At 56.1% G+C, this 13,748-nt stretch overlaps 1 protein-coding gene across 5 annotated transcripts in view; it reads right to left on the reverse strand.

Moving 5' to 3' along the window:
• Wnt7b (Wnt family member 7B) overlaps nucleotides 1–13,748 on the reverse strand; it is a 44,672-nt gene that overhangs the window by 26,854 nt on the left and 4,070 nt on the right. Inside the window, 1 exon segment of one of the 5 annotated variants that reach the window (NM_001412610.1) lies at nucleotides 13,245–13,646. In NM_001412610.1, the coding sequence (NP_001399539.1) occupies nucleotides 13,245–13,327 (83 nt within the window). In that variant the 5' untranslated portion in view covers nucleotides 13,328–13,646. 5 annotated transcript variants of the gene reach the window in all.

Here is a 13,748-nt window from a genome sequence, read left to right on the forward strand (position 1 = left end):
CTCCTCTTCTCTCTCTCTCTCTCTCTCTCTCTCTCTCTCTCTCTCTCTCTCTCTCTGCCTCTCTCTGTCTCTGTCTCTCTCTCTCTCTGTGTCTCTCTCTCTATCTCTCTCTCTCTCTGTCTCTCTCTCTGTCTCTGTCTCTCTCTCTGTCTCTCTGTCTCTCTCTCTCTCTCTGTCTCTCTCTCTCTTTCGCTCTCTCTCTGGCAGGTCTTACTCTGTAACCCAAGCTGACTTGAACTCACTCTACTGGGGTTGTAGGAGAGTGCCACCCTATCACACTAGGTCTGTTTGAGGTTTGTTTTGTTGTCCTCAAAACCCAATCCAAATCACCTCCTTGCTGAAAAGCATTCATTCATTCATTCGTTCATTCATTTGTTCATTCATCCATCCATCTGGGCTTATGGCATAGAGGTCTAGTTGCAGCTCCCCACACACTAACTCCTAGACATCAACCGATCATTTCCTGAGCTCTTAGAACAGGTTAGACCGTGGACAATCCAAGTCTTTGGGACAGGGGAGTGGATAAAGGCAGAGCCTGTGAGTGGGAAACATGGTTTAAAATACTAAAAATTAAGTAGTGGTGCCAGCAGGAGACTAGTGGCGTGTGGGGCCTTGCTGGGGTTTTTGGCAGTCGGATGACAGTATGCCTGGCACCTTCATCGGGCCACCCTGCAGGTGGGCCCCCGACTGTCATCCCACACTGGGAAAACCTCTTCCCAGCCAGCAACTGCCTGTTCAGGTGTCCCAGTGACCAGACCGGGGAGGGCCTGCGAACAGTGAAGCCTGGCAGGGGTGAGCGCCTCTGTGGCTGACTTTTTCCGTGGAAAAATTCTGTTCTGGGCTTGTCCCTCAAACTGCTCAGGGGCCCTAGGACGTGGGCAGAAAGCCAGGAACAGTGGGCCACACGGTGAGCCTGCAAACCTTCCTCACCTCTTGCCTGGATCAGAGCTCAGAGGAGCCGTGAACAAGTCAGTCCTCCAGGCTCACACCAGAGGCCAGCGGAGGCCGGGTCTTGTGATGCCCAGCTCTGGGTGTAGACTGGGTGCTGTGAGAAGGAGGACTTTCCCAGACAACAAGAAAACCTTTCTACCTACCAGAAGCTTAATTAAGGGAATGGGGCTGCCTTCGTGGTGAGGGGCTGAAGGAGGGAGTGGAGGGCAGAGGAGATCGTCTCAACCTTGCTGGCACTCCCCAGTGGTAGATATCCAGGCCTTCTGATGCAGTGGCTAGGGCCACAAATTGGGGTGCCGACAAGATCCACGGGAGCCCCAGATGTGCCTCTTCATGGCTGAGCGGGGCGGGCTCAAGCACACTTCTTGGTTCTTTGTGCTCCAGCCTCCTTCTCCTCAGTAAAAGGGGTGTGAGAGCATCCTGGACATGGCAGAGTTGATGGGGAGAAGACCCGTGTGGCACAGGCATACCACAGCCAGCGTGTGGTAACATTTCACGTGTGGGGCCCACTCTACCCTCCAGGCCTGAGGCTGGGATCACTCTGGTCCTGCATTTACTGGACATACACGGCTGCTATACTCCTGGCTCCAACACTCCCCCTGGGACCAAGATGGTGCCATGCCTATAGTGGAACTCTGAACTAGTGAGTTCCCACTGCTGTCTCCATGCCAACCCAAGGGGCCATCTTCAGTCTCTTCTTCCCTCTAACCTTGCCAACTCACTCTGTGTCTGAGAAACAAGGGACCCCAGCCAGTACAGTAGTCAACCACCAGATGAGCTGTGGCCGTGCATAGGGGACACATCTCTTCTTTAGGCCAGGCTTCATTCACGCTGGGGTCTCCTCCAAGTATCTCCCCTCTCTGACATTCTTGAAGAGCACTAGTTCACATTAAAGGCTGGTGGAAGGGTGTCCCCTAAGCCCAGGACTGAGGTTGCCCTGTCCTTACTTGGTGTGTCCTACTTCCTTCAGGAAGTAAGCCCTCCAAAGCCTGCCCTCAGGACAGGGGTAGGAATCTAATCTAAATTCTTCATGCTGATAGTGTTTTCAGTGCCTGAGTCAGAGAAGACCTACTGTGTGCTAGATTGGGCTCAAGGTCCACATTAAGTCCCTATGTGAAAAATGTGTGATAAGAATTGATATTCTTCCCCCGCCCCAGAGGCCCAGAGAGGCTTGGCTGCCCTGGGCTGGCAGGCAGAGAAGGATCGGGGGACTGTAGCCTACTGCCCCACCCCTCAGTGGGTTAACAAATGAAGGAAGCTCAGACACACTGAAACACAGAAGAGGCCCCTCACAGGACAATGACCAGGCTCCTGGCTCACATGCCCAGCTGAGTAAAGCATGGGGTAGTCTAAGGTGGTCACTTAGGATCTGCACCCCACTATTCTCTTTAAATCTCTACCCACAAGAGCAAACAGGTCCCATAAGAGCAGTGACCTCTGCCAGGCTTTTCTCTCTGACCTGAGGCCTTTCCACGTGGGACCAGGCTGCCCCCAGGCTGCTGGGTTGGAACAAACAGCTGTGAGGAGAGAATGTGAAGACAAGCATAGGACCCAAAGACAACTTAGAACTGGAACTGAGCCCATCCTGGCCTAGAGAAAGATATGAGCCATTCTCTCTAGAAAGCAGGACCCTTTCAAAAAACCCTTCCTTGGGACAGGCCCCTTAGCCCTCTGGTCCCACCACCCTTACCTGCTCCAGCTCCTGGCCTAGCCCAGAGCTCAGTCTACACCACACTGGGCCTGTCCCACCTCAGGGCCTTTCCCAGCCCTCCCAGCTGCAGCCACAGCCTCTCAAACAACTTTCTTTGCTCCATGCTACCTACCCTGTGGTACCAGGATTAGGCCAAGCTCTTCTCCCTCCTGCTGTGCTTGACTTTCAGATCTGTTCTCCCACTGCAGACACACCTCCTCACAGGCATCGGACCTCTCAGCCAGCTTGGAGCCCTTGGACTCAGTGTGTGACCCTCAGTCCTCTCCAAAGGCCCTACCTCTTTGCCTGCTGCTGACTCCCCAGAGCAAGGATTTCCCACCATTGCAAGGGAACCAAGGTCACTGGGTCTCCTGCCCCAGTTCCAGTTCTCAAGAGGAGGGTCAAGCTGGTCTAAGCGTCCCTCCGCGCCCCCTCAGCCTTGGCTCGGACAGCTACCCAGCTGCCCAGCAATTCCAGCCCACACTCCTGGCCCAGGGCGCTTTGTAATTCTTCCTTCTTGGGCATCCTCCGGCAAAATATTTGAAGAATGTTCTAATTATCTATGATCGGCCAGGAAGGCGGGCCTGGGTCCACTCATCCAGGAAGTAACTCAGCAAATCCCCTGGAGGGTGGTGCTGAGCTCTCCCTCCGGTGGGCAGGTGTGTCCATGGCTTTTTCCAGGCACTGAGGGGCCCCGGGGCTCTTCCCGGGCTCTGGATCACACTCCGGGTTGGGGTGGGAGGCTGGTTGGGAGCCAGGACTAGAGGAACCTCGATGTTCTTGCCAGGTAAGCGGGGATAGGAATGTCTTCCCATTGCAGATTGGCCTGAGCCCCCAGATCAGAGTCCCCACACACCCACACACACACCCCACACACACAGACAGACATTAGCTACAATCTGAATTAGATTAGAATGACCAAAGGAAAGCTCACCTAGGCCAGAACTGAGTACAGCAGGTCCCTCTGGCAGGTCTGTGGAACAGAACCGGCCAGAGTGGAACACAGCAGATGCCAAGGCCTCTGCCCTCAGGCTACCTGTCCTCCCTCAGTCTTCTTCCCTCTGCTGGCTCGTAATCCCAGCTCAGAAACATGGGCAGAGCATGTAGCTCCAAAAGCTGTGTTTTCTTTCTTCACCCTTGTCTCCTCCCTCCTCCCTCCTCCTTTCCCTCTTCCCTCCTCTCTCCCCCCCTCCTGCTACCCCAGTCTTCCTCCTTTGCCTCTTCTAATTTTCATGTAGCTCAGGCTAGCCTCAAAACACTAAGAAGCTAAGGATGACCATGAACTTCTGATCCTCCTGCTTATATCTCAGAGTGCTGGCAATGCAGGGTGCCCCACCTGAATAGTAAGTGCCTGGACCCAGATGAGGCCCTGGAGGGAGTGTCAGAGGGCAGGTCCAGCCTGGCCATCTAACTAGCCCTTTAACATGCCCTGATACGGGGTCTGCACCCATAGCTACAGAGCAGAAAGAGCCATCCACCTAGTTCAGTTTCCTGCCTGTTCTGCCCCTCCCTACAGCAGCTCCTGGGGTCGAAGCCTCAACTTACAGAGGGGAAAACAGACTGAAAGAGACCCAGAAGGGTCTGGAGGCAGCCAGGGGCTGGAGATGGCTGAAGGTGGGCAACTCTAGGGTTTGCTTGGGAATTCAACCACCCCCAAACCCCTCCCTGGCCTGCTTGTGCCTCAGTTTCCCATTCGAATACCAAGGGGATGAGATGAAAGTCGGGGTACCGAAGACATCCTCTGTGGCTGTGGTTCCAGTTCTGCTAAGTCTCTGACTCTTTCTGACTTAGCTTGGCCTCAGTCTACCCACCTGTCAGTAGTGGGGACAGCCTCTGGTGGGCAGTCCCTCCCCTCCAGCATGGGGCCCACACGCGCCCTATCTTTTCAAGCCACTGCCCCCCTCAGATGCTCCTGGTGTTCCCAGGCAAGAGAGCAGAGATTCTGCTAAAGACTTTCCCACCCTTCTACATAGCTGGCATTCCAGCCAGGCATCCCAGAACCCCACCCTGGAGAGAAAGAAGGCAGTCTGGGAGAAGCAGGCGCTGAGCGGGAAGCCTGGGTAGGTTGAAGTGGTTGAAGATGGGAAAGCCACGCCCACCAAGTGGCACCTGGAGACTTGGGCCAAGGGCTTAAGGGGGCTGATGGGTTCACTGAGTCCTCATGGGGTTGGGGGGGGGTCACTGTAATTTCACTGACTGACCTCCGACTTCAGAAACGTCAGCTTTCCTGGCACACAGGGCCCAACATAACACGCCAAGTCCTGGCCTTAATGGATCAGGTCTTCGCCCTGGGAAGGGTACCCTGTCTCCCCAGCCGTCAGACAGTGCCTCCACCTCCAAGAAGCCTGTCTGACCCTGCTTTGTTCTCACTTTGAAGACACCTGTGTGTGCCAGGCCTGGTGCAGGGGCTGAGGTGGCTCCTCTGGCCCTACTTTTTGCTTCCCACGGTACAGATGGAGATTGTCACATCCGGAGATGCCAGGGCCCCTGAGGCTGTGAGGCTGGCTGGAGTCCAGCTGGTGCTGAGACCCCCTAAGCCCAGCATGGCGCTTGCTAGAAAACCTATGTGATATGAGATGCCCTGAAGGCATAGCTGGCCAAGACACTAACCTGAGAGAACTAGGGACAGAAGGACAGGTGGGTGTAAAGGGAGGGAGGGAGTTGGCAGGCCCCGCTGGCCTACCGCCAGTTTGGGAGTCTAAACACTGGATGGCTGAGCCAGCACTTCCTGGGACACTCTGAGTATGTTCTGAGCTGTGAGTTTGGGGACCAAGTCCCACACACGGGGGACAGCAAGTCACCATCTCTCGACAGACTTCAAGGCAGGGCTGAGTTCTTATCCAGAATCAGGTAGGAGACAGAGTCTAAAGAGGGTGTGGTCTGTCTGACCACACAGCACCCAGGGCAGTGTGAGTCTCAGCTAGGGGTCTGACCACCCCTGCCGTCTTCTGTCATCACAGCCTATCTGAGTCAGAGGCCCCCCTGGGGACTGTTCCACGGTCCCTCACTTTAGGGCTCTCTCCATGACCTCAATGGCTTCCCCAGTCAACTGCCTCAGGCTGAATGCCCTGGGAAAGGGGCCACTCAATCCCAATGGCTAGCCTGGCTGGAAGCCCATTGTTCCCATTTTCCAGAGGAGGCTCAAAGAAAGGCAGAGTTTTGTCCAAGGCTGAATAGCAGCTTGGCAGGGATAAAGCCAAAGTCGTCTCTGTCTCCGTGATATCTTCCCGCCGCAGCTGTGGCTACCCTGTTCCTTCCTGCTACAGGAGTCTCCATGTTGGAAAGCACAGGCAAAGACAGGGGTCTGGGCTTGTAGAGCTGACTGCACACCCTGCTCCACTACTCTGTGAAGGGTCCAGAAGGCATCGCTGACCTACATGCCAGCCTATGCAGCTTCTGGAGCAGGGCTAGCCCACACACTAAAAGGACTTCCCCCAGGTGGAGTCACTGCGACATACTCTACCACAAAGATGCCAGGGAGGAAACCCAGACCCTCAGTCAGGGCCAGGAGCCCGCCACCACAGGCTCTACAGGCTAAAGGAAGGTTGTCCAGACCCAGCACCTCGCCTCTGGGAGAAGACAGGATAGAAGTTCAAGCACTGTTCTTTCTGGACATTTTAAGGGTTGTGTCCCTGGGGTCCCTCATGCTAGGTGTCTCTATCCCAGAGCTGTGGCGGGATGAAGAGGAGCTAGAATTGTGACCCTCTGGCTAACACTCCATACCACCTGTCTGCCCAACCAACCTCAGGCTCTCTCATTGCACAGTGCTTTGGCTATGGTACATTACAGCCCATCCGAAGGTTCAAAAGGTCACCCTGAGATGCCTGCGTGCTTAATCTGGTGCTCCACCCTGTGGCAGGGCCACCAAAGGGAATGTCAGTCCTGCTGCTGCGTCCACAAAAAGGCCACTCCGGCACTTCAGCCGACAGGAACATTTACGGTGGCTTAAATCCATCCTTCCCCACAGGCCAACCTGGTCTACAGGGTCACACCATGCCTCTGAAACACAGAGAGAGCAGGGTGGCAAATCTGGCTCCCCGGGGAGAGTCAGCACTTGGAAAGTCCCAGTACTCGGTGCTATAGGTGAAGTGGGAAGACTTGAGTCGCCTCCCGGAAGGTCTTCGGACTCAGCCCAGCCCAGTCTCTGCTTCAACCTCAGGCTGGTAGAGATGATTTCTGGACATGCTCAAGTCACCCTACTCCAGAAGCTTTTCCTGGTTCATCCTCACTACAGGTGGTCAGGGTCCCTGCTATGGTAGTGTTGGGGCTCTGTGTGAACTCAGAAGAGGGTGGACAGGAAGGCGCTGATGAATTAAGGGAGCGTGAAGAGTCCACTGAATACAGTAGGATTAGCTAGAAGGGCTGTACAGCCACCCCCAGAAATCTCAAGAAGCTGAGGATACCACAAGTCTGTGCCCAGCCACATCTGAGAGTGTATCACGAAGCACATACAGGTCACAGGGTGGCTTGCTGGACCTACCTACCTTTTTCCCTGTTAAAGCTGATCTCAGAGATGCTGAAGGGGTGCCAAGTCAGGCAGGGACATCGCTACATCCTCCAAGAGCATCGTATCTCTGTCCCCAGGGCTAATGCAAAAGCTAGCCCCCAAGCTGTAGAGGAAGCCTTTGCTCAGGGCCCAGGACCCCCTGGTCCACAGACAATTGCATCCCATTGCCCTGGTTGGGTTCTCAACCCTTATAAAATATAATGAATGTGAGGCAGGCAACCATGTTGGGTAGAGGCTGGGAGGCACCATGGACCTCAGAGTCTTACAGATCTGGGTTCAAATCCAGGCTCAGACTCACCTAGCCCTGAGCTCCCCACCTCACAGTCCTATGCTGGAGGTGGCTTGGTTTAGCCCCTGTGCCAGCAGCCAGGGAGGAAAAAGACTCAGCAGCAGACTCCAGACAGACTGTGCGTGCCAGCTCACAAGACAGGTCCTTCTGGAAATGTGGACTCTGGGGTCTATGCTCCTAGTCAGGAGTCAACAAGACAGTTGGTCCATTCTCATTCTAAAAACGTTGAAACAGGCTGCAGTATGAAACACACCTTAGCTTTAAACCGATGGTCCTCCTGCCTCGGCCTTGAATGCTAGGGAAACAGGTGTGCGACATAATACCCAACCAGGGCTTTTAAAAATCTGTTTTATACCCAATGACCTCCTGCTGGGGGTAATCTGAAATCCCACCTATCTTCTTCTTTCTGAGGACCTGGCCACATGTCACTACTTGGGTTTGGTGTTGGGAGTTTTGAGGACAAAGAGGTGGATCAGGAAGCACTATGGGAGAGGGTTCTGGAAGGTGGTGGAAGTCCTTGGTATCAACTGATGGGACTCCTGGGGGTGGGGGGCGGGGTCTGGCTTTTCCTCTAACCAGCCTTCAGGAGGTTTCACGAGCAATAACTGTAGTACTGACTCTTTTGTTGTTTGTTTATGGCGATTTGATGAAGGCCGGGGTCACCTAGAAAAGGGGAATCTTTATTGAGAAAATGCCTCCATAAGACTGGCCTGAGGGCAAGTGTGTGGGAGTATTGTCTTGATTAAGGATTGATGAGGGTGGTTTCCGTCTCACTGTGGGGGAGAGCTCCTGGGTGCTGTAAGAAAGCAGGCTGAGCAAGCCACGAGGAGCAAGCAAGTCAGTAAGCAGCACCCCTCCATGGCCTCTGTTTCCATTTCTGAGAATAGGTTCTTGTCTTGGTTTTCCTCAATAGACTGGTCTGGGATACGCAACCCAAATAGATCCTTTCCTCTCCAAATTGCTTTTGGTGACGGTGTTCATCACAGCTATATAACAAACTAACAAAGATGGGTGCCGTGGCCTCTCAGGGGGAGATGGTGCCCTGTGGCATCTTCTACTCACGGTCTCAGCACCAATATAGTAGCCTCAACCACACACCTAGAGGCTTACACTGAGGCCCAGAGCACTGGACTCTCTGCTCCAGCAAAGCCCTTCTTTAGAATCCCTGTGCTTACACCTGCTTGGATACCTCCAGGGCCAGGAAGCTCAGTGTCTCCCAGACACACACAAGGCTGGCCCAAGCTTGGGGATCCACACTCAAGGGCAAGGTGACCGTGGGTGGGTAAGGGGGCTGGGGGAGGGGGCTGGGGGAGGGGCTGGCTGAGCTGGAAGATGAGGAAAGAGAGGGAGCCCAGAGTGCACCTGTACCCACCCCCACCCATCAGCCAGCCTGAGGGGAGGCCCCCAGCCCCACACCAAGGAGGGAGGACAAACGGCCGTTTTGTCCTTGGCCAGCGGGCGGCCTGTACTACACAATGACCCTTTCATCAGGCTGAGAGAGCCCTGGGCCGGGGTTTCATCTGACAAGGGAGGGCGCCAGCCTCTTGTCCCCTTGGGAGGGGAGCTGAGCCCTATCCCAGCTGGACTCAGGACTGTGCAAAATGGAGGCCTCCAGGGAGCCTGCTGGGACTGCTCCACCTGCCTGGGAGATGGAGAGGTTAGTGAACTGGGTAGAGGACGCACAGAGCCACCCTACTTGGGACACTTCCCCCTGACCCTCTCATGACAGGCAACCTCTGTTCAAAATACTGCTTCCCATCCCAGCCATCCACCACTACCATGCCCAGAACACTGGCTCAAACCCTAGCAGGGCATTGATGCCCACCCACCAGGATTCCTGCAGCAATGTAATCCTGGTCTGCCTGCCCCTCCAGGCCAGCCTGAGGCTTGGAGGCCCAGCAGGAGAGCTCCAGGAAGAGTCAGGAAGAAGCATCATTTCTAAATATCTCTCTTAGCAGTGGTCACCTGTGTGATCACTTGTAACAGCTGGCTGTGCCACCTCTCCCTTCTGGGATGGATCACCCAGGGTGAGCCATGTAGGGGCTAGAGCCAGGAGGACAAAATAGGTGACCTCATCTCTCAGGACCCCAGTACTATGTCTATCTCTCCACAGAGTCCCCTGGGCAGATGTGTTTGACAGTCACAGTCTCCTTCAGTAGTCTTCCTCTTTAGTTTGGCCAAAACTCATCCATTCTTTAAACTCAGGTTTAGATTGTAAAGGAAGCCCTCTGAGGCATCCAAGGAGCGCACTACTCCTTCCCGAGTGACTGCTTCCTCTGGACCTCCCTCTGGCTCCCTAAAGGCAAATGTCTCTGCTCCTGCTACCCAAGAGCCAGCCACCTGTCTCCTGAACTGTTCCTAACACCAGAATCTAAACTAAGCACTGGCCCTGAATCTTCTCTGAGTGCTCCAGTCACCCTGTGAGGTCTGTGCCCTCGTAGATTCTCCCTGGGCAGAGGAGTGAGCTAGAATCAGAATACAGCCACACAGACAGAGGTGGCCCTAGGATGAAAACCCAGGTTTGGCACATCTGGTAGTTTCTAGGACTCCAAGGAAGAAAGGTTAGAGAGGGCTCCAACCTCCAGCTTGCCCCATAACCAGAGACCACAAAGGCAAGCCCTCTCTCCGCACACAGAGTGACTGGGAAAAGCCCATCCCAGAGTGTACTTCAGCTCTCCCCTCTCAGCTGGTGAGTTCTACCATACCACAGTGGGTTTGGGGTCGTTTTCTGTGGTTATAGGGGCTCCGGCTGGAAGGTTTCCTGGGACTTAAGCTGTTCTCGGGTGTTCCGGCTCTAACCCTGTTGTGTCCATTTCCCTATGGGGTGTCACACACATGCTTTCAAACCCAGAGAAACCTGGGCTTGACCCGAGTCTTCTTTCCCCTATGACATATGAGGACACTGAAGTCCAGACCCTCCAGGTGACCTGTCCATGTTAAAGTCCTGTGACCCACACTGCCCCCGGACTGTGATGCCACGGGAGCAGCCTGATTCAGCGCCCATCTCACCAAGGGGCATACCCACAGGGCTTTTAGGACTGTGGTCAGCACCACCGGCAAAGCCACAGCAGGAACGAGGAAGAGGCCTGACCCGGCCTGGGGAGGCCAGTGGTGAGCATCCTCTGCACCCTCAAGCCAGGTGGTCGGTGAGTAACCATCCCGTCATTCATGACTCACTCGACTCCCCAGAACAGGCGGTTACCATGACATGCTCTACCGGAAGACATGGGGGGGGGACGCTCATCACAGCCAACTACCACATCTAGGATAGGGAGGCCAAGAACGGAAGGGACCTGCCCTTACAGTAGCCCAGACTGGTTCTGGCTCCAGACTTGGGCCAGGCCCTCATACCAGCTGACCCAGCACTAAAATGCTTCTTGTGGCCTCATTTCCCCATTTGCCTTTCCTTGGTCCCTTGTTGATTCCCCACTGGGTCGTCCCCCTCCCACCCCGCAACACAGGGGTACAGGTGGCCAGAGCTGCCTTTCACAGCCAGGTCACACGTGGAGTCTGATAGGGGCTCAGGGCCCTTCCAGGCCAGCACACCCGTCCAACATGATCAGCGGCAGGGGCCCAGGCATGTGTCTGGGATTCACTGTGTTCGGATGGTAACCCGGCATGGGGAGCTGGGAGGACAGCCCAGTTGAAAGGACAGGATCAACTGTTGGCTAGTGTTTGTGATCCTAGCAATGGGATGCCTTCTGGAAAGTTCTCTGGAACAGAACACAGCCTCCACTCAGGGCCCCTCCTCTCTATGGCATCCTCTGGGACATTCCTGCAGTGCTAGGAGGGGTGGGTGGGTGGGGTGTCTCACACTGACCCCTACTACCTTCCACAGTTAGCAGAGTTCTATGCTGGCCATCTAGCCAAACTCCGCTGACAGGGGTTGTCTAAGCAGGCATCTTAACGAAGCCAACCTCTCACCTGACACACAGCAGGTGAGGAAAACCCCACCCTATTACCATCCTTAGCCCTTTCTCTCTCCCAGGAGCAGGGCTTATGAAGGGCGGAACCAGTCAGGGCTAAGGATGAAGAAGAGACCCCTTGCTACCTCCGGCCACCATCACCCACGTTGGCCTCAGCACTGGCCTGGACACACTTGAAAAGCTGCTCCTTGGGAAAAATATCAGCCCGGAGAATTGGCAGTATAGTCAGGGACGGCCCTATGTGGCAATCAGACCCCACTAAGCTGGAATGGGCCCTCCTGGAGAAAATTGGGGGCCTCAGAACTACACTGGCTACCATCTGCCAGAGAGCCCTGCAGTTGCTGTGGGGCAAACCACTTTTACCATCCTGTCCTCTCAGACCCAGTTTCTGGCCTCCACTCCCTGGACACCTCCCCAACCTCAGTGCCTTAGCCTCCCCAAATGATTTCTCAGACAGAGTAACTGCTGCCTCTTCAGCAAGGCTTAAGACTGACAGGCCAGGATCTGGGAAAGAGGAGCCTCGGGAGCTCCAGAACTAGGAAGAGCCTCGGCTGATCCATTTCAAGGAAGAACGACAGAAGCAGAATTCTCTTGGCGAGGTCTCCATGATCAGGCGGTGCCCACAGGCCCTGAGCCCTGCCCGGGGAGGCCTGCTACTCTCCACCCCAGGCGATGCCTCCGTAGCCAGGGCTGCCCGCCGGGCCTGGAGCGCTCCCTCTGCCTGGACCTTGTAATTATGTTCCACAGCCGGGGAAACCGCGGGCCTCGCAGCATCTGGCTGCGGTTGCGAACTTTTGTTTCAAGATGCGCGACTATTTATAGAAGGAAAACTGGTAGGATAGTAATTTCCTAGGAGCTGGAGGAGAAATTGGCCGCGTCTTTATTAAAAGGGGTGGGGGCGGGGCAATTTATCAGGACTGTGGCCGCGGGGAGGGGAGGGGGTGGTGCAGGGAGCGGGAAGGCGGCTGCCGCCTCTGGCCGCGTTAGGCGACCCCGGACGTGGCCCGCGTGTTAAGGAGGGGGAGGGGGAGGGGAGGAGAAGAGAGGGAGAGGGAGCGCTGGCTCTGAGGTTTAATCAGTAGCATCCAGCTTCAATTCCCCCAAACGGCGGTTCCATAAATCAAACTTCTTTTTAAATCGGAGGCCAGAGCATATGCGTCCCATTAGGAATCGGGCGAAGCCACCGCTGTGCGGACGCGCCCCCTCGACTCGCAGGGCCGACTCGGGCCCTGTCGGGAGATTCCGGTAGCCTGGTGGGCGATGCTCTGCGCGCTCCCTAGACCTTAGTTACCTGCGCGCACATTGTGCGCCCTCCTCGCCTCCTGAAGAGGCGTCTAGTAGAGGAGAGGTCAAGACCTCCCGGTGCCGCAGGACAGCACCAGTGGCCACAGAGACTTCGGGGAACAGCCTGGGCACGCTGTCTGGTGGGGCGCAGCATGCACGTGTCTGCCAGTGTATGCGCTGGGAAGCGGATGTGTGCTTGTAGCTCTCCTTAGTGTGGCACGGCCATGCGCGCCTCGTGGGTTAATATGGTCTAGAGAGAGGGTCACCCACTGATCCAGGATCATGCTGGGACGCGACTAGCTAGTTCTGGCTCTCACGCTCAGTGCACATAGCCTAATCTGGAAAGGCAGTCGGACCGCTTTTCGGCCACCTTTTCTCTGACCCCTAAGCTAGAATTTCTCGTTGTTACAGCTGTCCTCCAGGTAATCTACCTCGGCGGCTTAGGCCAGCAAATTGACCCAAAGGCCCACAGTTTCTTTGCGCGCAGGGCACCCAGCGCCCCACCCGCGACCATCTTACCACCTCCCCCTTCCTCCTCCAGCAGTGGTGGCCAGGGCTCCCTTCCCGCCCATCCCTCCCGGCACCCGCGGCACTCACAGGTAGCTGCCGCTGGACAGAAGGAGAAAGATCTGCGGGCAATAGACGGAGACCAGAGCGCTGCGCGGCGACAAGAGGAGCATGGTGGGCCGGCGCGCCTGGCTGGGCTGGGCAGGCCCCACCCGCAGGGCTCCTGCGCCAACTGAGGTTGGGGTCTCCGCGGCCCTCCCTGATGCAGGGCAGCAGCGCTGGGCGCTAGGGGCCAGGGCTCCTCGGTGGCCGGGGGACAGTGCTCGCCCGTGACTCGCTGCCAGGACCGCGCATCGTGCTGTATCTGGGGCAGTAGCCGGCGCTGGGGCTGGAGTTCGGGGCGGGGGCCCGGCAGGGGGCAGTGAGCGCGCCTTAGCGGCTGTCTGGTCCTCTGTCCGTCTGTCGGTGCGAACCGGTTCTGTCGCTCACTCTGGCTCAAGTCTCCAAGTCTCCCGAAGCGCGCAGCTGCCATTGGACAGGCCGCCCCTGCATCCGCCTCCTCCGCGGGCGGGTTTTTTTTAAAGGGGAGGTTGA

This window comes from Rattus norvegicus, chromosome 7 (assembly GCF_021556685.1).
Source record: "Rattus norvegicus strain SHRSP/BbbUtx chromosome 7, alternate assembly SHRSP_T2T, whole genome shotgun sequence".
In the NCBI taxonomy this organism is placed as follows: domain Eukaryota; kingdom Metazoa; phylum Chordata; class Mammalia; order Rodentia; family Muridae; genus Rattus; species Rattus norvegicus.